Below are 26852 nucleotides of genomic sequence, written 5' to 3' on the forward strand. Positions count from 1 at the left end.
AACAGAGGTAAGGTGCCGTTGAAAAGTTTGGACCCAGTTTTAAAATACTGAGCACAAAAATTGCATGAGCAGTTGCTGAGATTGTGCTTTTGTCCACTTGGGTCTTCAGGGTACTAATTAAATGTGAAAGCTTTCTCACGTGCACAGAACTATGACAGTGCAAACAGTTATAGAAGTATCTTGGCAAGCTGGAAGGTATCCATGCATCTATTCCTAGTAGCGACTGAAGGGACTATTTTGCTTGTAGCAAATCAATAGGGAGGTTTTGCTGACTTACACCTCTGAAATGGCAGTAAGACTCTGGGGAGAAATCTGTGTCCGAAACTAAAAGCTCTGCAGAGATAACTGTGGGGAGGAGGGTAACTAAGGGCTTGACAGAAATCAGTCTTACGGAATTCTTCCAAAACGAGTTGGTGAGGAGCAAGGTGGTTATAACCAGTTATCATGACCTAGAGTCAAGCTAACTCAGCTAGGAACATTAATAAGTGATGAGATCACAAAACATCTGGAGAAATGTGAGCTGACTGAGCCTGGTGACCATGGTTTCAAGGAAAGGTATATGCCTCCATTCCAACATCTGGCAAATGTATGGAGGAGGTAATGAGAAGAGCAGACAGGAGCTGAGACTGATGTCACCTGCAATATGCAAATGTAAATAGTCTTTCAGGACAGTGACGGTTTAAGGCCATGGGGATGAGTTGCAGTGATTCCTACTTCTGGGTCATCAGGCTAGTTAATGAAGTGATGATCGTACATCTCTTCTGTGACATGTCTACCATCCTAACTGACAGTGATTTCATGCAATATATGTAGAATAAAGAGATGAAGAACTGGAGGAGTCTGAGAATTGAAGGTCTTGCATGAGTTCGCAGATTTTAGCTTCAAAGAGGACTGTTTTGATTATCTAATCTGATCTCCTGTGTAGAGTAGACCAGAGATCAATTCTGGTAAGCACTCTGTCAGACCCATCATTTATGCTGGAATGGGATCTTTTAGGTAACTTGTTGGCCAAAAAATGACTCATATCAAGTGACTCTCCTGCAGGATTACATACCTGTCTCTGTAGTGATGTAAATAAATCTAATGCCAGCATTTACAGATAAAACAATTAAAAAATGAACAAAAAACCTCTTTTCTCAAGAGCTGTCCTATGAGAAGAGCTATAAACTAACCTGATTTGAATCAGTGTGCAAGTTCTGCTGGCCCCCAGGAGGTCCTGGGCACAATGCAAAGTGCTGCTCAAAGAAAACCTCCACGTAGAGCACATGAGATGCAGTGTTTAGGTGGGGTAGGGGGGCAGTTCAAGCAGCTGGAAACAAATCAGTATCATCAAATCACTCTGCTGTCTGTGAAGCTCTGATAAAGGAGGAAATTTTCCATTCCCAGAGGATGATGCTACTCCGGAAGAAAATGGCTATGCGGTGCACCAGGATCAGGAAATTGCTGTAAAGATACAAAGAAAGAGGTGCTCTCTAAAGACACATGAGTTTGGCGCCTGCAGAGAATGGATCTGAAATCTCTTGGAATTCATTTAATGAAGAATGTTTGCTCATTCGTCTTGTGATCACCACCAACTTTAGCAACTGCTCTGAGCACATTGTGCAACAGGGTGCTAGAGCAGAAGACAGCTGCCCCTTCTCTTGCTAGGGCACAGACCATGCTGGAAATACTGACCTTGAGCAGGAATGTCTGCATCATTGCAGACAGACCCATATCAGTATTCATAGAAATGCAGACACAAACATAAACAGCCTTCTGTTCATCTCCTTTCCTTTCCACTACAGTTTCAGCTAAAGATAGTTTCTCACTTCCTGTCCTAAATGGGTATGTGCTGTTTTGTATTGTTGAGCTTCCAACCTAGATGCCATATGGGCTGTAAAATACACGCATGAGTGCATGCACCTGTCTCACTCTGTGTGTACAGGTACACACCTTGATCAGTGTGTCCTGGAGAGTAGCTCTGAGGGTTGCTTGGCACAAATTTGGGTTCACTTCAACCTTTACCATACCATATGTATACAGTTCACATGTCTGAAAGAGGATCTATTTTATCCATTTATTCATCCATGAATAAATATAGATGCCTCCTCTGAGGTCAGAAATACAGGCTCGTGACACTCAGAAGGAGTCCCTAAAATGAACTAAAAAAACAGACATGAAAAACAAATAATTAAAGACAATCTATTAGAAAAAGAAGCTGCAGCAAGGTTCACTTCCCAGAGCCTTAAGTACTTGCCTGCTTTAATTGCTAAAGAGAGCAGCAATTTAAGTGATTTAGCAAATCTAGGACGACGTAGTGTTCATCACAAACTTTTAGCCATTTTGGAAGGGAGGAGGGTTTTTTCATTTGGGAATAGAAAGAAATATTTCTTTGGAGGTGTAACTAGAAAGAAAAGGCAGCTGTTCAGAATGACTGACCAAATTCTGACCGCAAGAATTGTGACAGAATCCACAGATGCATCTGTGAGAAGAGGGTAGGTATTGTCATCAAAGGTTACTAAAAGCTGTGCAATGTCCCTGAAGTCTCATCAAACTTTCCTAACTAAATGTTTGAAGCATTCATGCTGCAAAGAAGGCTTTAGATTTACCTTCAGAATAACTACAGATTAAAACTGAGAAGAAGAACAGATGAAGATTATTTTACTGCAAAAGAGTAGTTTTAAGAAGACGGTCAGGAAACAGTGGAAGCAGTTAATGCAAAGTCATGCTTAAAAGGCAATTAAGTAGCAATTCTTGTATCTCTTCAGGGACATCTCAGGGCTTTAGATCACTCAGTTGTCTTTAATTCAACTTCTATCCACCCCACCCACCACACACACACATGCTTTGTAGGGTTCAGAGGAGCTCCTGTGACCTCTCACAGCTGGCTATGGTCCCTACAGTGTCACTTTCCTGTAACCAAGCACAAAATCCACCTGCCTCCTCCTCCGACTTCTCCACCTCTGGGATTCCAGCTGGCTGGCCCTTCACACTGTAGCTGACCCCTAAGGCAGTGGGATTACAGATGGATTTCTCCTCAAGGGTGGTACAGCCGCATCCATTCACCACAGTGTGTTTTGCATTACTGAAACAGTTTGAGGTACAGGCCCTAACCAGTGATGAGCGTGCTCTTATGCGTACAGGGGGTTAGGGGTGCTATTGCAGTGCAGATAAGTAGACCCTTAAGCATATGGTGCTTATTTTCAATAATCATCCAAAAAATCAAGACTTCCTTGCTGATTTTACCTCTCTACCGCAGTTGTCTCATCCCATTCTCCCTGTTGTAGACAGCCCCTACAACACAAGCATGCACGTGGCAAAATTTGAGCTGTGCTGGTGTCAGTCCAGAGCAACTGCAGTGGAGAGGAACTGAGATAGAAATCCATCTCAGGCTGCTGCGTGCTTGCTTTTCAGAGGGACAGGGCAAGCTTTCAGCTGGTGTTTTTGACTGTGAAGTTTATGTGCGTTTGTGTGTGCATGAGTACAGGATAAATAGCACTGCAAAGCAGCTGTGGTCAAGTAAACAGCATTATTTAAGCTGTGCAAGTACAATAGAGCAACAGACATCACCCAATATGGTAAATACTGTAGCTGCAAGCCTTTCCTCTAACTGTTTTCTACTTCTGAGCTACCCACGGTAACTCTACCACTTCCAGGAATGGGATCTCTCAGTCAGAATACCTTGCAAATGCAGGGACGCTAAGGTAATGCTTCCCTCGGGGTTTCAGCTGCAAGAAGTTTGGAGTGCTTAGTTCCTCTTTGCCTGCACCCAAAATAGTATAAATCTTTTTTTCAAGTGAAGATGATTACTTGAGCAGCAAAGGATTAGCAGATGTGAGCGCTGCATAGCTGGTTATGCTGGTCACATTTTCCTAAATAGTTATTCTATTAGATGTACGCGAGCCAGGGAATGCTGAAGTATGTGGCTCTTTTCAAACAGATGAATGTATGCATACGCATTGCAGTGTGCCTTTCCCAAACTTTCCATCACCTTTCGGCTGAACAGGGAGTGTATTTATGTCTGACTAAAGGATTTCTGCTTTCTGCATTACTGATATCTTTAAAATGGGCAAGATGTTTTCACTAATTGTAATGATGCTGTACGATTAACGTAAAGCACTTGCATGTATAAAGAGAGTTTATGCTGGTATAAACTGGGTGTTTCCTAAATGTTAATCCTCCCAGCAGCCGTTTGAAGATGGATATTTACTACAGCTACTGACGGAAGGGAAACTGAGGCAGGAGCTGGTTTGATTATAGTCACTCTGTAGCCCAGTTCCCTGAATCCTCATTAAGAATTTAACCCCTGGCCTTTCCCCAAATCATCATTTAAATTTTTGGGTAAGGACAGAAACAGAATCCAATTCTCAGAAAGCCTTTTGTTTTTGGTGGGCGAGTTTTCTCCTGGATTGGGGTGCTGAACCAATGTCCTTAGAGGTGACACAGCCTCTCAATCTGAGGCAAGTGGAGCAGCAAAAGTGAAGTGATGGGAATACGTCCAAGTGGGGTCAGGGGACTGCACCTTCGGCAGTGTCCTGCCATTGCCCTGGATTTGGAGGAGCATGAAACCATGCCCTGAGAGTTGTTCTCTGAGATGGGTCTGCAATTCTGGCTCAGATCTGGTCCTGCAAGGGTTGGGGTTGCTGGTATTTGTTGTCTAATTCCTCAGGGTCCGTGGGGCAATGTTGTTTCTGGTGGGGTTGAAAGACCTGTCTTGCTACTTGAAATAATCCCCTGACCATGTTAATAAGTACTTTCTACTTGCTTTTGCAAGAAAAAGGAGTCACTGGGGAATTTCAAGTGTTTTGTTAAAAACAGCTTAACACATTCAGCCTTTTGGATGCTGGGGAAACCTTGCCAGATGTAGGGAATCTGCACGGCTCCAGTACCCTCCTCCTGTGGCCCTCTGGAGAAAACCAACTTTTGGCAGAAAAAGAAGCAGTTGCTGCCCCTCGTGAACTGGGTTAAGTTGTGTGCTGCTTGGGAAACTTCACCAAGGAAACAGAGACCAAAAAATAGCAGTGCCTGGAGACTGACAGCTCTGCTGGCTACCTGCAACGCTGATCTGCAAATTGCTAGCAGACTTGTAGGCAAAAGAAGGTTGTCCCACATATTTGGCTAAATGACAGCCTGGGACCTGGCCCAAACTTTCATCTTGTCTGCCAAGATTTTTTTCTCTCTTCTCTCTTTCTTTTGTTTTCCCTTGAGTTCTTTCCAAGGAATCTGTCACTCACAGTGCTCCACACAAAATAACAGACACCGTGCAAAGCTCAGAGCTGCTTCTGCTGAATCAGCAGACAGGGGAGAGGTTGGCTTTGGGTTCCTTTCCTTCCCATCCAGGGGACAAACATATGGCATTTTGTGGAGTTCTGAACTGAACTCCCACCCTAATACTTTCTCTGGCAAGATGCTTTTTGACTGGATCTTGTTGCTAACCTTTCCAGACAAAAAGCAGGGAGCTGGGTCAGAGAGCTGTGCCTAGCACAAGGCCCCGCACCCCTCACATCAGACATAAATGGCAGCTGGGAGGACAGGGTGGCCACAAGACGGATGTTTTGAGGAGGACATGATTATGGCAACAGTCTTTAACTGCTGTGAAGGCACGATATTTGGTTATGGTCTATTTATGTCTCAGCCCTGATGGTCAAGTGACTGTAAATGCTGTTAGAACAAGCTTGAGGTCCTGTCAGTGACTTAGCTGGGGCTGTGGGAAGTGACAGACTTACCTTGCTGCCTGGCAGGTTTTGTAGTCACATGCTGAGCTCCAAGCTGCCTCAAAGACAGCTGGCAGTGTCTGACACCTGCTCCAGCAAGTCCTAATGGTCCCAGGCTGTCCCATCAGCACATGATAACGATAGCCATGCCCATCTGCAGGCACATCACTCAGCGTAGCCCAGCAAATTAGAACTCCCATCTTTGCACAGGGAGACCAGCACCTCTCACCGCCTTTCCACACTCCTGAAATATCCCAACAAGCCTTTTCTTCTTTGTATTCTTCCCTTGGGGAAACCAGTCTCTAATTTCACCTCAGTGTGAATGCAGGCAGATCACAAAGCAAGAAATAAACACTATTTTCCAGTGTCTAACCAAAATTAAATATGTGGAGTAAGAAACTGCTGGAGTAAGGATAAGCAATGATAAAGAGTAGGTCCATAGATTTAGACTTTTGTTTTACGAACAGCACCAGGAGTTTAAATGCATTCACCCTGATGCTGGAAGGAAATCTTACCCAAAATATGAATATTTGTGTTTAAGTGACTGAATGACTGGTTTGAAAGCCCTTACCCCAACAGGAAGAACACCAGCCTTGCGCCTCTGAAGGCCTTTGCTCTGCTCCTTGAGATGCTGCATGATGAAAGTTCAATGGATTTATTTCCCTTGATGAAATGGCCATTTCTAGTTGCAAATCATGACTGAGACAAACATTTGCAGGTCTTTCTTAGGAAGAGGGGAAGACTGCTCATGTGTCTCATAAGTCTACTCTAAATCCACTCAAAAGGTGAGGAAAGCCTTTGCTTTTATAACTATCTTACAACATTTATAACATTGTTTAACTCTTAATATTTTGGCTATATTTTTTTTCTCTGTCACACGTTGTGCAACTTTTTTAATATGTGGTGTTTGAAACAAAATGGTTTTATGTAAGCCATGTTACAGTATATTCTTAATGAAGTCTCCTTTGTTTTCCATTTCCCTTTCCCCTCTTTGTTACGTGAATGCAATACAGAGAAAAGAACATTCCCAGGGTTTTCATTCCCCTTCCTGGCTTGATGAGCTGGGAAAGAGCAAGTTGAAACCTCCATCAATAGCTGCAGTCCTGCAGTGAAAGAGGGGGTGCTTTGAGCTTCCAGCACGTCACCTATTTCTGGAAGGCATGGAAGAAATTCATCTGTCCAGGTGGTGTCTCTGCAGGGCCCTTCTAGCACACTGACACCATAGAGTGGGAAAGGTTGCTGAATTTCTTTTGTTCTTACACTTTAGAGAATCATTTCTTTTCTTCCAAACATTTATTTCCAGTTCCTGTTCCTCTCAAACCTTTCTAGAGAATTTAAAGCAGAATTCCCCAGTAAATATTTTTCTTAAGGAAAACTTGCTTTCTTTGGCTTCTCTGGCCTTGGCAAGAATGCCTTCTGGCTAGGCCTGCATTTCAGAAGCTCTTTTCATTGCAGTGAAAGTGCCTTGCAGAAGGACAGATTATCCTTCATTGCTTGCACACAGAGAAAAATCTTCAGTTTTGCTGATATGCTGAGATTCCTAAGAGAATAATTTGGGTTTGAAATAGGCAAAGGACGAATAACCCAAGAGCTCTGATTACAAATACAGGGGAGAAAAACTTATCTTTAAGACAGCCGCTGTCTGTTGTTAGTAAGGAGTAGGCCAGTAAACCTTGCACAGGGTTAATTTGCTAAGGCTGGAATGTGTGTTTTGACTGAATAGAAAGACAGTTGATATTTTGAGATAAGTTGTTGAATGCAGAAGTTTGTGTGTGCGAGGTTACACAAAGAAAACAGTAAAATTAGCGAGTGAAGTACAAAGCATGTTACAGCAGTAGAATATGTTAGCCCAAGCTCCCTGTGATGCTCCCATGCACCGTATGCCATCTGTGTTAATTTCTACATTCATGAATGCAAGAAACAGCTGGGCTGAGGAAAAGTTTTGAAAGAGGGCTCTTCCTTTAGGGAATTTTTATGCTTGTATTTATCTTGTTTCTGCCCATGTCATGGCTGTCAGCGAGGGACTGCTGGTTTGCTAGTAGAGCTGTGCTGAGTACTAGCAGTCATGTGAACTCATTCACATTTTGTTTGGTTTTCTTGTGAACATGCAATTCCTTCTGACGTACATACATACCTTCATACATTTGTGTTTGTAATGCAGAGGCAGGCCTCGGAAATGCAGTGAAACTAGTAACTTAATAATTTATTTACGTATACTTCCCCCCTCCTTAAAAGGCTCCAGCAATACAAGGCTGTTGATGGGGTCAAACCAGAGGCTCTGACAGGTGTTGCCACTGCTTTGTTGTGGCTGCTTCTACCTGATAGTTTGATACATCAATTACTTCCACCTGTATGTCAGTGGTTACACTGTTCACCCATGGAGTATAGCTGTACTGCTTCATTTTTGTGATTCCTTCTGCTGATTTCTGTACCCAGTGATTTAATAGCAGGTGTGCCCTTCCACACCTGATCCCCCTATGCTCACCAGCAGAGCTCTCAGACAGGCTAGAACTTCCCCCACTCCAGTCCAGCTGGGGCAGGGGGATGCTGGCAGTCTGAGTGTGCTGGTGTTCACAGAAGTGGTCAGTTGGGAAATCCCTGGTGAGTAATGAAGAGCTTACAGAAGCGAGCCTTTAACTGCAAGGTGCAAACCTTCACTGTTGATGTTGAGGGTGTTTGTATCAGAAAGTGAAGTAGGTGGGGAACAAAGTCGATTGGTGAGCTATGAGGGGATTTACCATACCTTTCACCTTTTGGCAGCTGGAACAACTGCTACTGTGGCTATTAAGCATGGTGATTTGTGGGCTGAGTGGGGAGGCTGGGACATGTAGGGTATCAGCTTAGGATCAGAGACCAAATAGATGAAGGGTGGACATAAATGCTAGAGTGGAAACAAGGAGAGCAGTGAGCAAGAGGAAGTGCTCTGCCAACCGCAGGCTGTCCACAGACCACAGTTTGAGAAGCACCGCTTCCTGAGCTACGCAGGCAATACCAAGGTGGACCAGTAACACAGTGCTCTGCAAGGTAGGGAGCAAAGCCTGCTTCATAGGACACACTGAGCCTCTCGTTGTCACTTCCATTATCCAGTTTCCAGAACTCTGCAATGCAGGAACCTCTTGTGTCTTGCTTAACTGCCTATATCTTTTCTTTGTCCACTGCCAACCTAATAAGAAACTCATTTTTTATTTCTAACTCAAGGGTGGCAGTCAGCTCAAGAACTTTCCTCTCTCACAGCTTTTTGTTGTTTCATTGTGTTGTGGATTTTCTTTTTTTCTGTTTGATTTGTGTCTGATCTTCTGGCTCTGTTATGAAAAAAAAAATAGTGAAGTCTGAATGTCAACATTTTGTGGATACAGTTAGTTATTGTGCTGTGGGACTTTCCATGGGTCACTTTTTGGCCCTCTCATTTTCTCAGTACTCTGTTTTGTGATGAAATAGCTCAAGAAGTTCTAAGTTGGATCCTGACCTCCATTCTGTCAGCTTTAGGGAAATAGGCAAAAAATTAAACAAGGTCACCTAAGCCATGCCCATAAATTAAATGCATCTCTCTCCTCCATTTTGGGTTACTTTGATCTAAACTGATTAAAGAAGCAAAGATTGACTGACTTATGAGAATGAAGGGAAGGCACTGAGAAATGACCACATCTAAGAGAGAAGTAAAATAAAGTTTTATGTTTGTTAGCTTGAGCATTGCATAACTTTCCTCCCTGATCAGTAAACTGAAAGTAACAGCACGTGAATTCACAGCTGTCAGAATAAGGATTATTAATGACTCTATATAGCCAGAAGTAATATTAAGCCAAGAATGGGTAGCAATGTACGTAGCATGGGTCTAGCTAAGGAAACCTTATAGCACTTTCTTGCTACTTCTCTTGTAACTCTAACTATTCCTTCTCTGATGGGCTAGGTTCAGAACTTCATACCCTTTTCAGCATGAAGGAGACTATGAAATAAAGGAATACAATAATCTGTTTCTATTACCAGTGGTGCAGAGCTCTGCAACTGAGTACAGCTGGGTTGGTTGTGACACATGGTATAAAACAGGGCTGTGGGTTTTCTGCCAGCCTTTTTAATTGCGTAATCTCAGCATCATCATCTGATGCTTTCCATGAAGCTTCTTGCTCCCAGCTCTCTCTTTCGGCCACAGGAATTACCAGCGCTGTGTGTTTGCTTCAGGAGATTCAAGCTTTTCCTCCTTCAGCTCCTGTGTTTCTTGCAAAGTGTGTTGCTGCACTTGCAGGGTTTACACATAAGTGAATGTGTTCCATACATCTGCATGGATGGAAACTGTGACCTAGCTGATCTGACAGCTCCCACTGCTATTGCACATGGCTTCTGTGCATTGCAGCTGACTCTGGGCAATGCAGAGTACCAGGCCTACACAGTGCAGCCAGGAAGACTTTGGTGCCAGCAAGTGTCAGCAACTTTCTCTGAAGTCCCTTGCAAAGGCATGCCTGGGCCTGCATGAAATTTAGTGAAATACATCCCCTTTCAATTCTGATGATTTCTAGGATTATTCAGCTGGCAAGTGTGGGTCTTAGTTTCTAAAGCAATGAGCCAGGATGGTGTCATTATTTCAGTGCACAGTCACTGTGCGGTAATTAAATCACCATTGTCATTATGATTACTTAGAACCTAGCAACCTGATTCCTTCTGCCAAACTGGGGCAGGTGTGTGAATATAATCACTGTGTAATTAATTAATCTGTGTTGCCAATCACTATGCAATGCACAGTTTCCTACATCCCAGCTGAGTTCAATTTAGCAGAGTAGCTACAAGATTTCAAAATACTTTGCAGAAATAATTCAATAAAGAAATGAAAAGCCAGCAGCTCTAGGGTCAGCTTCACATCATGCATAACAGAGGTGAGTACCTGTACCAGTCAAAGGGTTTTCTGGGATGGTAGGAGGAGGGAGTTATTCAAACACCATGTAATTTCTTAAAATTGTGAGCCTAGAAATCATCTGATGAGTGAATTCTGATTGAGAGAAATAAGCAAAGGCTGGCTGCTCACTGCAGCGGCCCTGCAAATCCCTTCAGTTGGCAGCACAGCAAGAACCTGGGAGCTGCCCGTGCTCCCTCCTCTCTCTGCAGCTACCAGAGCTACTTCAGAGCCAGATTAAATTGGTGGATTAAGCACTCCCACAGCCTGGCATCTAGATCTTTGTGACAGCTGTACCCAGGAAAGAAGTCTAGTGCCATAACTGCATCAACTGGTGTGTCATGTGTCACAGCATTACAGCTGAGAAAGGTCTGTTCAGCCACTCACTCCCATTTCTTAACTAGCACAGGATTTGGCTCTATAGAGTGTTTGCTAGTGCTCTAAACATGGCATTTTAAGAGATTTTGGCAATGCATTTCTCTCCCCCTTCTCTTGGGAACTTATCCATCATCTGTTATAACTTGTTGTCAGGAAGCATCTATCCTAACATTGCTCTGTTTTAATATGACCCCATTAATTACTCATTTTACATTTCCCTTTTATTACCCTCCCTTTTCACTGGGATGCTCCTGCACAGGTATCACAGCCTGAATCCTTCTTTGCTGGGCTGGATTCTGAGGGGCGGATCGCCCCCAAAAGGCTGGGTTCCCGTTCTGCCAAAAAGCCTCATTCACTGCCTTTAATTATCTGCACTGAAAATCCCCACACTCAAATCATGCAGTGTATTAAAAAAAATATTTTCTAACTGTTCAACTTTCATTCTATATGTCAAGTCTGGAATGATTTTCTGTTTCTCATCTGTTCTCTAATGCTTAGATGATGAGCCCTACATGCAGCCTCATGCTTTGTGAGTTCAGCTCTGTTTTCCTCATGGGTTGGTTGTTCTTGCTGCCAAGACCACACTGGTGCTGTGAGCAGGACCCCAACCTCTGCCCATACCAAGGCTGGGTTTTCCTATGTGGAAGGCCATGTGTGAGCTCATCTTCAAGTTCAAGCTCCTCTGGGTTATTTCACAGCCTTTGCTGATACCCTTGGTTCCCCCCAGGTGATGAAATTCTTGAGTATCAGTGCTTTGCTGATCCTTTTCCCATTACATGATTAAAGGGTAATGAAGTTCAACATTGCTGGAGCTGGTGCAATGCATGTCACCTCCTGCTGACACAGCAAGGCATTACCGGCACCAGCTTCCTTCTACCCTGGGTTTCGCGCATCATTGGCACAATCAGATTCATACTTGGGTGGCTAATACAGAGAGAAGCTTTTGATAACAACTTTTTGGAGCATTTCTCTATAACTCACCTTTGTTTTCCTTCAGCTCATTACTTTTCTCCTGTTTCCAAGTATGAATGTTGCCATCTAGCAATGTTTTCTTTTTGTGTGGTTACTAGATGTTTCCTTTAGTTTCTACTGTAAGGAAAGAAAAGCAAGAGATGAAACAAGTTTCCTTCTGAAAGCTATCCTCCACTGTTTTACTGCTTGCTTAGATGATACTGTTTAAAATCATATTCTACCATATATAAAGGAAATTTCCTCACCTGTGTGATAAGATTGACTTTTATCACGAACAAAAGAAAACATTTCACTTATTTCTATTTGTTGTTTTTTTTAATGTGCTTGATATTTAAAGAATGAGAGATAGTTCTCTCATTCATATTGTCTTTGTCTTGACATTGAAAATGAATTGATTAAAGTCAAGAGTGTGGACTAATATCCTGAATCAGCAGTTGGGATTGCAGAGGAGCATACACTTTCTAAGAAAAAAAAAACTTCTAAAAATAAAATCTCACCATTGGTTTTGGGATTTGAAAGGCTATTTTTATAAAAACTAAATTTTGGGATAAGCATGCTGTGATACATTAAGCCTTTGAGGGAACTCTTTCAGTAGTTCAAGTCTGACCTTATTTTAGATGTACTACTTTAAGATCTGTATCTTAAAAAAAAAAAAAGGAAAATGAAAAAGTCTTGAAATAACAGCAAATCAAAAGTGAGAGTCCTGCTCTTTCCAGCTCTTGCATCTAAGCAGCAAAATTGGTGCAGAAAAGCATATGACTATGTGACTATGCTTACGTTCTCTCCATTTTCTTTACTTTTAAAATCAATTAATTAAATGAATGATGAGCCTATGTCCATGAATCCATAGCCTTATCCAGCAGAGATCATAAGACCAGACCTGTCAGTAGTTCTGCTGACTGCAGTGTTAAGCACATGTATAAGTACTTTGTGGAACCAGTGCCACGGTTAGAAACCAGCATTTGATGCCATTTTGCCGTTGAACAGTACGGACTGAAAAAGAATAGAATTAATTCCTTTTCTCTCTGACCAGAACAGGAATCTAAAGGACAGCGCATCCCAGATCTTTCTTGTTCTCAGCAGTGACATTTCAATATTCTTATGTCTTGCACGTAGCTGAGAATAAGTGGCAGCCGCGCATCCCTCTCTGTGGCCACCAGCCACTCCAACCAGCGCAGCCTCAGCAGTGCTAGCAGGGAGCAGTCACTGCTGATTTAAACAGTGAGATAGATGTCTTGGTCTGCCTTTTTGCAGGTTACCTGAGGGCAGCCTGGCTGTGTGCAGAGCAGGGCTGCCAGAAAGTGAGAGCTGCTGGTACCTTGCTCAGGCAAGGCAGGCAGATCAGCTGAAACCCACAGGTTGCAGCAGAAAGCACTCTGCAAACCTGTGGTCTGTATTGCAGCGTGCATCATTAGCTTGAGGCTGTATTCATTAGGACAGGGCTTATCTGTCTGTCGGGGCTGTGTGCCCAGTCTGCCTCTATCAAAACAAGACAGCTTTGGTCTGATGCCCCTCAAGGAACTCTCTGGATGTTAAGTGCCCTGTGTGCGTGTGTTTGCATGCTGTGTGATATCTGTGTGTTTGTATTTGCAGTCCTTACTCCCCCAAAGTTTTCCACCTGCAGTTCTTCTTTTACAAGGGTCTCCCTTTCTGTGTTCCAGCCCCAGCAGCGATACCAGCGAAGAGGGGAAAGAGACACATCTCTGTCAGGCCACTTCTCTACGGAACTGCCTCTCGCTGTCAGGAGTCAGCATCCTGGATAAACTTATCAAGACCTGCCCTGTCTGGCTTCAGCTGAACATGAACCAGGAAAGATCTGTGGCAATTCTTGGCAAAGAAGCAGCGGGGGTAAGTCCAAAGCAGTTTCATTTCAGACGACCACATTTCCTGCCCCGGGGGGAGCTGGTTAGGGGAGCAGTGCTTCTTTTCATGTGGAAGCAAAAATATTTAGCAACTTACTCTCTCTGTTTCCACTACCTTTTGATGCTTTAACCACTCACAGTGTCACAAGACAAACTTAGTGGCTTTAGGAAGCAACAAATTTTGTATGTTTTTATTTACTTAGCATGTTGTTTCATGGAGATGCCATCCTGTTCACCATAAAACTAGGTACCCGTGCCTGGCTTTTCCTGAGTTCACTTCTCTGCAGACACCCTCTCATCTGTCCCTCTGCAGTATTTAACCTACAGCTCTGCTTACATTTTATTTCTAGATAGAAAATTTAAGAATAAATGGTGTAAAAAAAAAAAAAAAAAAAAAAAAAAGGAAAAAAAAAAAAGAAAAGAAAGAGCCTTACTTTGCAAGAGGGAAAGTTTCCAGGTCAAGACTGAATCAGGATTGAGGAAAGCCATAAAGATCTCCAGGATCTTGAGATTTTTAGAGTGGATGTTGGCCTGGCGCAGAGTAGGCACAGAGAAGCATTCTTCACTAACCTCCGTCCCCAGATTTAATCCCACAAGGGTTATCTCTGGAGGGAGTACAGGAGGACTGTGGTTGCTCAGTTGTAGCTCAGGCTCAGGGAACTAGAGAGAAGGAGCAGGAAGAGCTGCCTTTGCTTGTGTGTGAAGCCATCAGGAATGCAGGAGGTCTTCAAGAGATGTAGTGGATCAGCAAATGAGCAGTTAGACCAGGCTGAGGAATCACATTGGAAGGTTTGCGTACAAACTATTCTAATAGTCCACTCCCTGCGAGGAGCTGTAAACCGCCCCACAGTCTCCCTCCACCCTCCTCTGGGCTGAACAAACTAATGGACCTCAGATATTCCTTATATACATCTTGTCCTCCAGACCTTTTACTATCTTCTTAGACCTCCTTTGGACACACTCTAATACTTCTGTGTCCTTATATTGTGGCCCAAACGTGCACACAGTGCTCAAAGTGAGGCTGCACCACACAGAGCAGAGTGGGACAAACCCTACCCTTGCCCGGTTGGCAGTGCTGGGCCTGGTGCACCACTGGGGATGGTTGGCTGCACCTCCTCACACCTTCCTCCAACATGATTTTGGCTGTGGCTCTGCACAGGCAGATGACAAGCTGGCACGTCAGAGCACCCCACAGCAGGGAAAGGCTGCCAGCTGCATTAGACAGCATGTGCTGGTGCTGTCTTGGCTCTCCTGCCCAATCCTTGCAGCACACCTGAAGCTGAACCAGCTCCATGCCTCTCCCAGTGAAGAGGCTCATTGGTGTTCCAGTCCTGATCCAGGCAGCAGGATTAGGTACGGCTCAGTAGAGCCCACCTTCCTCTCATCTTAGCATCCATGGTCCAATTTTAGCTTTTGGAGCCATGGCAACGGGGCTCAATGATCAGAAAACAGAAGTGATTCATTTCCAAGTTTCACTTCTCTCCTTTAATTTCAAACGAAACACTTGACAAAAGTGACGTGAGATAGTGCTGTCTAAGACCCAAAGCCATGGTAGTTTCTTGGTATGTGCTAGAGGGACTGTTCTAACACACAGGTGGTAGGATCCGGGGAAGGGAGAGCCCCTGTGGCGCCCGCCTGCAGACATTCTGTTATGTAGAAGGTGGGAGCTGCCCAGCATTAGAAATAGCCATGCCTCAGTCTTGCATCTACTTGTCATGCATTTATTTGGATTTTCTCTGTGCTGTCAGTGGACCTGAGCCTGAGATTCAAACTCTTTGGTATGTCAGAGGCCAAGACCACAGCACTGTATGAAGTTGCAAAGCTGCGTCAAGTCCGTGTGTTTGGCATGGTTGCTTCAAAGCGAATTGAGATGCCCTTGTGACTGGAAGACAAGCAGAGAAAGGTCTCAGCTTCAAGAGAAGTTCTTTTTTAATTCCTCTTTCAAGAAATTAATCTATTCTTGGTAGATTTCCTAATTGATTAATCATTTTATCGACTCAAACTCATTTCTATTATTAATACACAGACTCTAGAATTAGCCCAATTTTTAATTCCATTTTAATGAAAATGCTTTGGCTTTTTTCTGCTGCAAGCTACTATCAAAGAACAGATAAGGATACAGATTACTCTGTATCTGCAGTTTCGAGATACAAGCTAAAAATATTCTTGACAATGAGCTCTAATTAGAAACACAGTTTGGGAGCTCATGCAATGCAAAGAACAAGATATGTTTGTTCCCCCCTCCCCCCCCCATCCCCTGCCTTCTCCTCCCTTTCCCCCCTTTCCTCCCCCCTCCCTTTCCTTTCCCCCTCTTCTACCTCTTCTCCCCTTTCCCTTTTCTCTTTTCCCTTTTATCTTTTCTTTCTTCTTTCTTCTTTTTTCCTGTCTTTTTTTCTTTTTATTTACTCTTTTTTCTCTTTCTTTTCTCTTTCTCTCCTTTCACCCTTTCTTCTTTTTTCTTATTTTCTGCTTTTTATTTTCTTCCTAGTTTCTCTTTCTTCTTTTTTTTTTTTTTTTTCATTATTCCACTGGTCCTGTAGGGGTGCTACCATCCAGAGGCACATAGGCAAACTGTGAGGCTGGAGCTGGCAGGAAATTTACAAAATGCAACAAAGACAAGTGTGCAAAATGCTGCCCTGGGAAGACCTAATCAGCCTGGTCTGACCTCATAACTTCACCCAGGGTACTAGTCAAGAGTCCCCTGGGGCCTATGCCAGCTGGGATGATCTTCTGGACGTGTGATAAAACTCTGCTATGGGATACTGTGGTTACCAGAGCCTTTGGCCTTGTGTTCCACACTTAAATCCTTTCTCTCTCAATGTACAAGTGACTTCTGTGCTTTGGACATCAACTGGGACATTCTAGGGTGAACTGTTTGAAGTTTAGGGCACTTACGTGAGGAGCATCACTTGACTAATTGGGAGTGCAATTCCGTTAGTGAAAGAGTTTGCCTTGGGCTTAAGTAGGGCATCAGTGACGCATATAAATTTTTCTAGTTCCTTGGCAGCTCTGAATTTCACCTGGACAAAATGTCCCTTTAGATGTTATTTTTTGTAATATAAAACTTGACCAAGAGGAACGAAACTAAAATAAGACTATTCAAAGACAGGTTGAACTGATAAAGAATTTCATTGTCAAAGTATTTAAATAATGCTCAGAAGCACATTTAATGTAGCTAAGCTCGGTTCCTTTTCCGCCTTTTCAGATGTTCTTGGTTAGGAAAGAGGGTAATGCGAACAACATGATCCTTGCAGTCCGCATGCCTGTCCAAAACAACACTCCTGGTGTGCTGGAGTACAACATTAAAGAAGAAAAGTCGAGTAAGTTCTTTACAGTCTTTTCTCTTGCTCTGGTTATTATACAGAATCCACTTGTGATCACCAGCATTTATGTAATCTCACTTGCAGAGCTCAGGTTCTCTTGAGACGGGCAGGAGATCTTGATTCCACAGTGTAGTTTGGTTACAATTTGCTGCAGCTGCTTTACCTCAGCTCCCCTGCAGTTCTGCACCTTGTGTTATCATTTATAGACATGCGACAGGAAAGGAAAGGACCCCCAGGTGGGCAGGCCAGTGCTTTGATCCAACAAGGAGCTGCCTTTCACCAGATGGAATTCCTGAGCACAGTGTAGGGCTCTGACAGACTGAGCCTTGTTAACTCAGCGACTATCTCTATTTCTGCCACCAGATTATTGACTGCCAGCTGTCCAACATTTGCTACTTTTGCTTTTCACAAACCTCATACAATTCTCTGTAACAGTTGGCCACTCAAAACTGTTTGACAGTTCTCAGTGCCTTGCTGTTCGTGGGATGCAGCTGGGTCTTGGGCCTGGTGGTAATGGTGCTGCTCCCAATGGGACAGCCAAGTCTGCTGTGAGCAAGCAAGGATGAACTCAGGTTCAGCACAGTAGGCACAGCTGATGCAGCCCTTGGTGAAAGTGGATGTGCAATACATGTGATTTCCACTTTGAAAGAAATATTTGTAAACACAAGAATTTTAGGGTAGTCGCATAAGCATTCCCTTGAAAGAGTTCATCAAAATGGCTTACACTGTTAATTTATACGAATGCTCTGCCACTGAGTTCTGGCTCCATAGCCAGCCCCCTGGGTTACATGTTCTACAGTGCTTTGGATTATTTCTTCCCTATTCCTGCTTGCTCCAATGACCTTTTTCATTCTCATGCATTTCTCTATATGTACCTTTGCATGACAAAAAGGTGTTGAAGCCAGAGAGACAACTGAATCTCTTGAACCACTCTGATTTGGTGGAGTATTGGAATGAGCTGCCCAGGGAGGTGGTGGAGTCACTGCCCCTGGAGGTTTTCAAGAAAAGGGTAGATGCAGCACTGAGGGACAAGGTTTAGTTAGTTGATGATTTGATTTTTGGAATAGATTATCTAAGTGATCTTTTCCAACCTTAATGATTCATGATTCTGTGTTAGGCTGCAGGCTGCCTCATCATTGCTCCTGCACAGAGCACAGCTGCCTCCTGAGCTTTCTCTCTCATCTGTGTTCATCTTGGAGCATGCACTTGCAGAGGCACCACGCATGTCCAATGCTCCTGAATGAGACTGGAAGAACCAGAAATTTTGCCACAACTATCCGGTGCCCAGCAGGGACATGAGTTAACTGCAGGATGAGAAAAATGTATTTTATTTCCTTATTTTGAAGTGGAGCTAGGGCTTAGGTTTTTTATGGTGGAGAATTGCTTTTTCTTTGGGGATAAAAGTTGAAAAATTGAATCCTGCCATTCTAAAAATGTCATATATAGAAATGTTCTGGCTTGACTTATGTTTTGTGCCATAATACCCGATTTCTTTGAGGACAGGCAAAGTGATGTATTGTTTAAGGATTTCACCATGTGCAAGCCTTGGTAGAAGGACTTCTGTGCTGTTTTTCAAACTTATTTGCTTGCTATTTATAATTTATCACTAGCTTAACAGAAAGCATGTGTTCAAAGACACAGCTTTTTGATAGAAACAAGATGAAAATCAGTTTCCACCTCTTTCATATAAGTTGCAAAGTAAGTGGAATAAGGTAATTAAAAATTAGCCCTCCAAAGAACAGGAGAACTGCTATCACATGTGCAGCAACCACTGCAGCCATGAGGCTGGTGCGTTCATGCTCTTTTTATCTTGCATTCTGTCAGTGTTGAGCTTTAGAAAGCCTCACGGTTCTCCATAGTGCACCACTTTGACAAGAGCACACTGGGCAAGCAAATGATCATGCTTTTGCTTCCTTTCTCATTTGAGGTAAGTAGCCTGACTTTCAAGCTTAGTGGAAACAGAATGGATTCCTGTTTGTAAAGCCAAAGGGCTATATTTGGTGCACAGAGAGATAATAAATCGTCATTGTCTTGGGGTAACCTAATACACTAGCTTTGATGTATTGTTTCTACAAGACTCCAAGCTTTTTCTAAATTGGCTGAAAAAATAAAATTATATATTTTCAGAATGCTTTAAAATAATTCCAAGTAGCATCTGAGCTTCCCCTGTAATACCCTTCTGTATTTGAATTGCCTTAGCTTAATAAACTGTGCTTCACCTTTCTGTAGAATGCTGTAAATGTGAGTGCACATGGGGATTAACTGCAGACCAAAGATATTATCTTGCTCTGTGACGCATATTCATTGCAAAAACAGTCTTACATTTCCTGAGAATGTGTAAAATATGTCAGGTGTATGACAGGAAGACCCCTGTATACTGGTAGAGTTTTTCCAGGCATCCCATCTTTAGTTTTAGAAGGTTAAAGACTCTTCAGTTCTTCTGCTCTTCCTAAAAGGAGGAGCGAGCCTCACTGATATGATGTCTCTGTGCCTCCTCTACAGTGATGTCCATGTCTTATTCTTACTACATACAGCTTTGGACAGCAATTTTTACTCCTCAACTCTTTGTAAAAAGCCACTCTCATTCCATTTTACTTTCCAAATTGTATCTGAAGAGGTTTTCCCGAGTATTGTAATGGTGATGCAGAGGATGCTGCCAAGCCTCTTGGGATCCTTATATAAATGGCCATTCACTGAAGCATACAAAAAAAGAAGCTTCCTAGCCAAATAATGGTGCACCATTGTTCTGCTCTTCTCTTTCCCTATATCAGATCTGCCTTGTTGTTGTTTTGATGAAATATTTAGGGAAGTATCATTTTTTTGAGGGGAAGCATGGAATTAATTGAGGTGTTTGTTTTTTTTTAATGGAAATCCCCGAAGAACCCAGTAGGCAGGAAGATCAAAAAATGAAAAGACTTTCCATTTTTTTTATAGGGATTTTTCACCCGTTTCATGAAGTAGCTCTCAAAATCATAAAACAGGAGAACAAAAAGTCTGGATTTTAAAAATTTCCATCTGGTTCGTCTTTGGTTGTCCTTCCTTCAGAGACAGAAAGGCAAAGGCCTTGTCTCCGCATTTTTTATTTATTTATTTATTTATTGTAGTGAACCAACAGCAGATGGCATGTTGTTCGTCAGAAGGCTGAGAAACCCATCAACATTCAAAGGCTTGGATGTCAGGTTTTATTTCTTGGTCTGAGGGTTCCCTTACTTCTTGCTCGGATACATTATAGCCTAGTGGAAATCTTTCAGAAGGAAAGCAAGATTTCTTCCATTTAGAGATGCAACTTTGAGAGATACCTCTCGAACTCTGCTAAAATCTCAACTGCTTTGGATGCTTTCTGTTCTGAGAGTCATTCCTTACTTCTGCTTCATACCTAAACAGAGCCTTAGCCTCACGTAACTTAAGATTTGACTGCCATTTCCTTAGCTGATTCTTGCCCTCAGCTGTAATTTCATCTATTCCAATTCTCTTCTCAGCTAACAGATCATAACCTGAGGTCCTGATTCTCTTTCCCTTTTATGTGTATGCAGTCAGAAATCATGCAGCTGATGTCATGCCAGTAACACCACAGGACTATTCAAAAGAAAAGAATTGGATGTTTAAAGTAACTGTGCCTGGTCCTGTTAACATGTTGGAGTAACATATACTGAGAGCTTGAAGAAAATATCTCAGTATGATAGACCACTTGGTGCAGATAGTGACCGTAACTTTTGCTTTCACATAGAGTCATGAATGTACGTGCCAAAGAGGCCCTTCAATAGAAGTATGCTCTAGTGCCATATACTGAATGTAATGCCTCATTTTTCTGAGAAATCTTGTGAATTATAACTGAAATTAATTTGATTTCATGAAAAATGTGAATTGGCTATGTACTACTCAGGAGTTGTGTATCTATCCTTTGGCGTACAATGTGTAGAATTTGTTTTCCAAACTTTCTGTACCAACAAAAGAGGATGTGATTCCTTTCCAGATATGTAAAATAAAAGTAAATAGAAGAAGCATCTGCAGCCGCATAAAATAAGAAAGAACATAATATTAGAATGTTTAAAAGAAATATGGAATTAATTTGCCAATTCAGTACTGCATAGTGAATGCTAGACAGTAAAGTGAAGAGTTGCAATGTGAAAATCAAACTATCCCTCTGCTGAAGAAATTCTTTTCAGAGGTGTTAAACTACGAGCAGAGTAGTGCCGCAGAGTGACTCCATGTGGATTACTCCAAGCTATTTCCTTCTGCAACCCACTCTGAATTCTGAAGTCCTGTGAAGGATGCTGAACTCTCAGATGATCAAATATGATGAATTTAATTTATTTTAAGCATAATCTAGCAAGGGTTTACCCATTCAGGTTCCCAGGTCAGTTCCTAAAATCTTGACACACAACTTTAAGACTATCCAGATGTGGAAGAGATGCAAAATTGGAGCCTGTGTGTCTGAGGCTGAATTTAAACAGCTGTGCTTTATTTTTCAGCCTTCAGCCATATTGGCATAGAGTACTGTAAGATTCTTGGTGAATATTCTCCTAAATATCCCATGGTATGACAGCTCACTGGCATCCAGTGGCTTGACCCAGATTGTTTAAGAACGATCACTAAATATTACTGTGAAGTTGCGAGGCTGGTAGCAAAAACGATGTTGATAAAGAAATCCAGTGTCCCGTCCTGGTCACCTTATTTGGTCTTTCTTAAAGTCAGACCCAGCAGAGGGAGTGCAGGCTGGATCCTATACAAAATGCTTAAGGCAGGCAGCTGAGGTTTATAAAAACTTGACTAAAATGAGTCAGGTAAAACACACAGCATTTCACCTGCCTGATTCGCTCTCCATCTACTTTGATCAAAAGAAACCTGTTGGCTGTGAAAGTTTGTAAGGACCTGACCACTTTGTAATCCACCCCCTCAATCTCCTGTCCATCCAGGAACAAAGAAGACCAAGAGGCAGCAGGATGGCAGGCTCTGCTGAAGGGACAAGGCAGCCGTGCAGGCAAGCAATGGTGTTCTATGCACACAGAATTTTGGGAAGGGTGAAATAAATCAGAAAAGAGAAGAGATCATTTAGGGCTAAGCTTTTACAGCCTACTTTCTTGTCTCAATTGAGCCAATTAGATGCAGTCTCTAACAGTGTGAAAGCCAGCCTAATCTCAACAACCAGCTTTGTTCATCATTCGCCAAGTTACTTCAGCCACTTCTACACTTTCATTCCTCCTTGCCAAGCACAGATGGGAACCTTTTTGATAATTAGATGAAAGCCATTTACACAGCATAAAAAGAGCATGTACAGTTGTTCTGACTGGTCAGTAGAGGTAACAGATGGTAATTAAGCAATAGTAATAAGGCAGCAGTGTGTTTACAGAGAGACATTAGAGTACCGTGGGCATTGACTTTGCACATCTCTGCAGGCTTAGCTCCAAGCAAAGCTGCTGAAAGCCCTAGTCTTGTGGCACAGCCTGAGGGGAGGGCTGTGAGCATGCCTAGCACATGGCAGCAGAGCTTAGACATGAGGGCTGCAAATTACTCCTCATGTCTCTGCAGAGTGGCAGGTACAAGTGGTGTGAGGGCACCCACTGAGCAGCACTGAGCAGAGCATGGAAGAGAAGTCAGGCTGTACATCATCCATCATGACAGATTTCCCTATTCTATTTTGTTAAAAAAAATTTTAATGCATGCTGCTGAGGCTGGATGAGCAACTTCCAAGATCAAAGTCCTCATTGCTAATATGGCACAGCATGGTCAGTAGTATACTTCCCATGTTGTCTCCTTTAAGGTACTGCTCAGATGAGGTCATGAGAAGAAAGGAGAAGATAGCTCAGCCACTGTAGCATACTCACAGTTTAGCTTCTTTAATGAGAGAGGAATGTTGTGCATATGATGTTTGTAATATGAATATATCTGTAGAATTGTTGGCAGCTTTTGCAATAGCCTTGTCAGTTTTGCAAGACTTTTTGTTAACACTCTGCCTGCTGGAATCAGGAAGTGGAGTGGAGATAGGCAGAATTTTTTCTTCTTTTTTTCTTCAGACAGAGAAAAAGCTTATAACCTTCACAGCTGCAGAGAAAAACTAAAATATGCAAGTTTAAATTTTTCTGTAGATTCAGAAAACAGAGTATATTGAAAAGTATACTGTAAGAAAATGTTCTCTCATTTTATGAATTCGTTTTAATTCATTTTAATTTCATTCATTTTTATTTTGATCCCTTCTGATATGGATTGAAGACAGAAAGATGGAAATCTGTGTTACTGACTGAATCTATCTCTTCTTAGCTAAAGTGAATGAATGTATGTGCTCATATTCCTGACATTGAATTTAATCACAGAATCATTATGGTTGGAAAAGACCACTAAGGTCATCTAGTTCAACCACGGATCTGTCACCACCATGCCCACTAACCATGTCCCTAAAACTTCATGTCCCTAAGACTTCTAAGATGAAGCCATTTACCTGAGTTAGCACTTGCAGGTTTTCACTGAAATTAGTGCAGCATGTTTTCAAGACATGGCTGCACGAAGCCTTGAACAACCTGGTCTGACCTCAGCTTTGTTCAGGGTCTTGAGCTGGAGACCTTCCAGGGTCTCACGAGAGGGATCTGACTGACCAGTGAGGCCGAGTCAGTCCTCAGGTGAGCTCAGGGCAGATAGCACTTCTCAACGGGGATGTCTCAGATGAGCTGCAAAAGCAGTTCCTACCCTCTAAGACCCATGTTCTGGGAGAAGTATTGCTGAGATCTATGGGGCGATGGCAGAAAAAAATATAAATAGATATTTCCTATGTTACTGTATCTTCTGTGATTGCCCAAAACCCTTCCTTTCTTTGGTAAATACCTTGTGTTTGGTGGAAAAAAGAGAATGTGCTCAGTCTGCTAAATCATTGCATATTTCCAGTTGAATTAACTTGTATGAGATATCTCGATGTGCTTGAAAATACCCAGTAATGCCCCACAGGTGCAGTTTATTGCCCCTTGGCATATTGCAGAGCCAAGTTTCCTGCAGGCTGAGGTAGACTCCATCGTGTTGATTTAATAGCATGAAATGCTTCTGGGTTGTTTTTGAGCAGATGCTAAAGGGGCTTTTCAGCTGTAGCAGGCAAATCTCTTAGTAACTGTGCATCCTATCCCCTTTGCAAGTTGGACCCCTGGAGACAACCTCTGGTGGATCACAAACCAAGCAGAAAGGTCCACCAGAAAGCACATTCAGTTATTTCTGTTCCCACTAGTTCTTCAAATGGTCACTCTAACCAAAATGGTTGGCATCCTTCAATTGAAGCATTGCAGCTTTTAGCACTAGAAAGAAGAATTCTTAATACTGTAAACTAAGGCATGAAAACCATGGTAGTTCTATTTATAGCTCTGATTTCCTCTGAACAGATCAGAGGCTAAGCATGACATTATGGAGTGGAAAGATATTTATATTTTTTCCCCGTGGTGCCATTCAGCGATAGCACGTACAAAGAAGAGACTGCTGTGGCAACCACCACATGAACCAACCTGGAGACTTCTCTACTGGCTAGAAAGGTCATCAAGCATCTTCAGCTTCAGGTTAACTGCAGAATGTGATTTTAATGTGTGTGTGTGTGTATGTATATATACACATATATATAAGGGGAAAGCAAAAATATCAGTAGTCCCAGTAACTTGTAGCTAGGGTACTGCAGTCTCATGGCCACAAGCAGAGGGAAACATGTAGGGGCACTGAAACTAAGGGAGGCAGGAGCCAGGGGTTCAGGTGAGTTCACCTGTAACTTTGTGCCAGCACTGCTGTCACAAGAAGCACTCTCACATCTGTACATGCAAGGTTGCAGAGAGGTCTTTGCCTGCCAAGCACCCAGCTTCATAACCCTGCCTTGGTCAGGGTTAAGGTTGGCTAAGGTCAGGCTAAGACACCTCCACTGCTGCTTTTTTATACGCTTTCTGTTTACCCTGACAGGGAACTCTGCTGCTGTACTGTGAGGGAAGCCAATATTTGCTATTTACATCAGAGGGATGTATCTTGTTATTATTGCATGATGGATTGTGTGATTGAGGCAAAGTATGAAAATATTGTCAGCTCTGGACCTGACTAACCTGAAAAAAAAGCAGAAATGTGCTGGAAAAATTAATAATGGTTTTATCAAAGCCCTTGGGAGAAAAGCTCCCTCAGCCCTTCTCTTGCCAAAATGTGCTGATTTCCCTAATTCCATCTCAATTAAGCAAATCATACATTTCAGCAGCAGAACTTGTCCAAGACTACATTTTTTTCCCAAGAATTAGCTATCCAATGAATAATAAAAGTGTATTTTTAGTAGTGGAAGTTAGACACACTGAAGACGTAGTTAACCTTATGCTTCAGATTTTAAGCAGTTTAATTGCACATCAGGAGATCTTACGGGATACAGGCTGGTATACTATTTTCCCTGTAGTAAATTACTGCTGTTGAGTGGGGTAGGCATCTTGCCAGTAAGGAGAGCAGACTGTTGAGAGTTTTCTTTTCAAGCAGATCCTGTTACTGTTGATGGTTGGTCTGCACTCCAGCTCTGAAGAGCTAGAGCTACCCTAGTTATCTTTAATTTGGCCTTGCCCAAACACAGATAACAATCTGCCTCAATCACCCAGGGCTCAGCATGGGCTAATTTCCCCTGATTTTGTATGTTTCTCTTTAACAAGAAAAGCTTACCATCACTTATACAGCTTCTCAGGACAAAGTGTCTACTGTGGAGTGAGTCTGCCCCATGGCATAGCATAACTGGGCAGCTCAGCCCCGACCATTGCCCTCAGCTCAGGGTGTGTGGTTCTGCTGCTGCTTTCTGCTGGATCTCATCTACCTCCACTGGCATGGAAGTCAAAGCCATCTCTACCCAGGCTCCTCCAAGGACATGGGGACATTGTCATTTTCTGACCCACCGTCCATGGTTTGACTGGAAAGAGAAACTGAATGTTTTCTCATCTCCTAAGGATGTTTAGCTTGGAAATCTTCCTGGGGTTATTCAGCCTGTCCGTGGCCAGGATGAGCTCTCTGTTAACCCTGTCATTATGAACCCTGAAAACTGATTTGATTTCAAGCAGTTTCCACTCTGGAAACCACTCTGAAGTGTGAGACCAGATTCATGGTTTGGCCAGAACAGTAAACGAAGGCTTGGGGGATATTGTAAAACATGGTATGAGGACACATTTTATAACCTGTTGTGCAAGTTCATTGTTTCTCTTCTAATTGCAAGCAGCGCAAGGAAAACAGAAAGTCTCACCAAGCCTCACATGTTTGAGCTGTGTTCTGTGTCTCTTTGACACACCGCTTATTTGAAACATAAAAGATTTGTGCAGCTGTTTTTTTTTTTTCAAGATGTAACACTGCCAGCTTTCTGTGTGGTTTACAAGTTGTTTTGGAAACATTCTGTTAGCTTATAATGGTTGTTTTTAAAAAGCTTTGTGTTTAGCATCCTGAAGAGTTACCTTCCTGTTCTCCATGCAAACCTTTTCATTTTCAGCTTTTAAACCAATAGGATTGTAGGGAAAGCCTGTTGGAAATAAGCTGTTCGGATCTTGCTAGCTTTGTTAATCTTCACTTCAGCATTTTTTTCCTTATTTTTCACTCCTAAGATGCAGAATGAATAATGTACATGTAATCAGAGCTAGGGACTACACATGCTGCTCTAAGACAATGTCTTACTCTCCTCTGCTTGGTACCTTGAACATAACTCAAAAAGCTTGCTGGTTTTAAAAGAGCAGCTCTAAATCTGTACCTATAATACCAGCGCCCTGGTTTCAGTGGCTAAATT

The 26852-nt window shown here is 42.6% G+C and overlaps 1 protein-coding gene across 3 annotated transcripts in view; it reads left to right on the top strand.

Moving 5' to 3' along the window:
• RIN3 (Ras and Rab interactor 3) overlaps nucleotides 1–26852 on the top strand; it is a 58433-nt gene that overhangs the window by 2266 nt on the left and 29315 nt on the right. Inside the window, exons 1-4 of one of the 3 annotated variants that reach the window (XM_021403900.1) lie at nucleotides 8156–8294; nucleotides 8630–8717; nucleotides 13587–13773; nucleotides 16993–17107. In XM_021403900.1, coding sequence (XP_021259575.1) covers nucleotides 13726–13773; nucleotides 16993–17107 — 163 coding nt within the window. In that variant the 5' untranslated portion in view covers nucleotides 8156–8294; nucleotides 8630–8717; nucleotides 13587–13725. Of the gene's footprint in view, nucleotides 1–8155; nucleotides 8295–8629; nucleotides 8718–13586; nucleotides 13774–16992; nucleotides 17108–26852 lie in introns of those variants that run through there. The other 2 variants (XM_021403901.1, XM_021403899.1) reach the window with 2 other exon arrangements.

Source organism: Numida meleagris, chromosome 6 (assembly GCF_002078875.1).
Source record: "Numida meleagris isolate 19003 breed g44 Domestic line chromosome 6, NumMel1.0, whole genome shotgun sequence".
NCBI lineage: Eukaryota > Metazoa > Chordata > Aves > Galliformes > Numididae > Numida > Numida meleagris.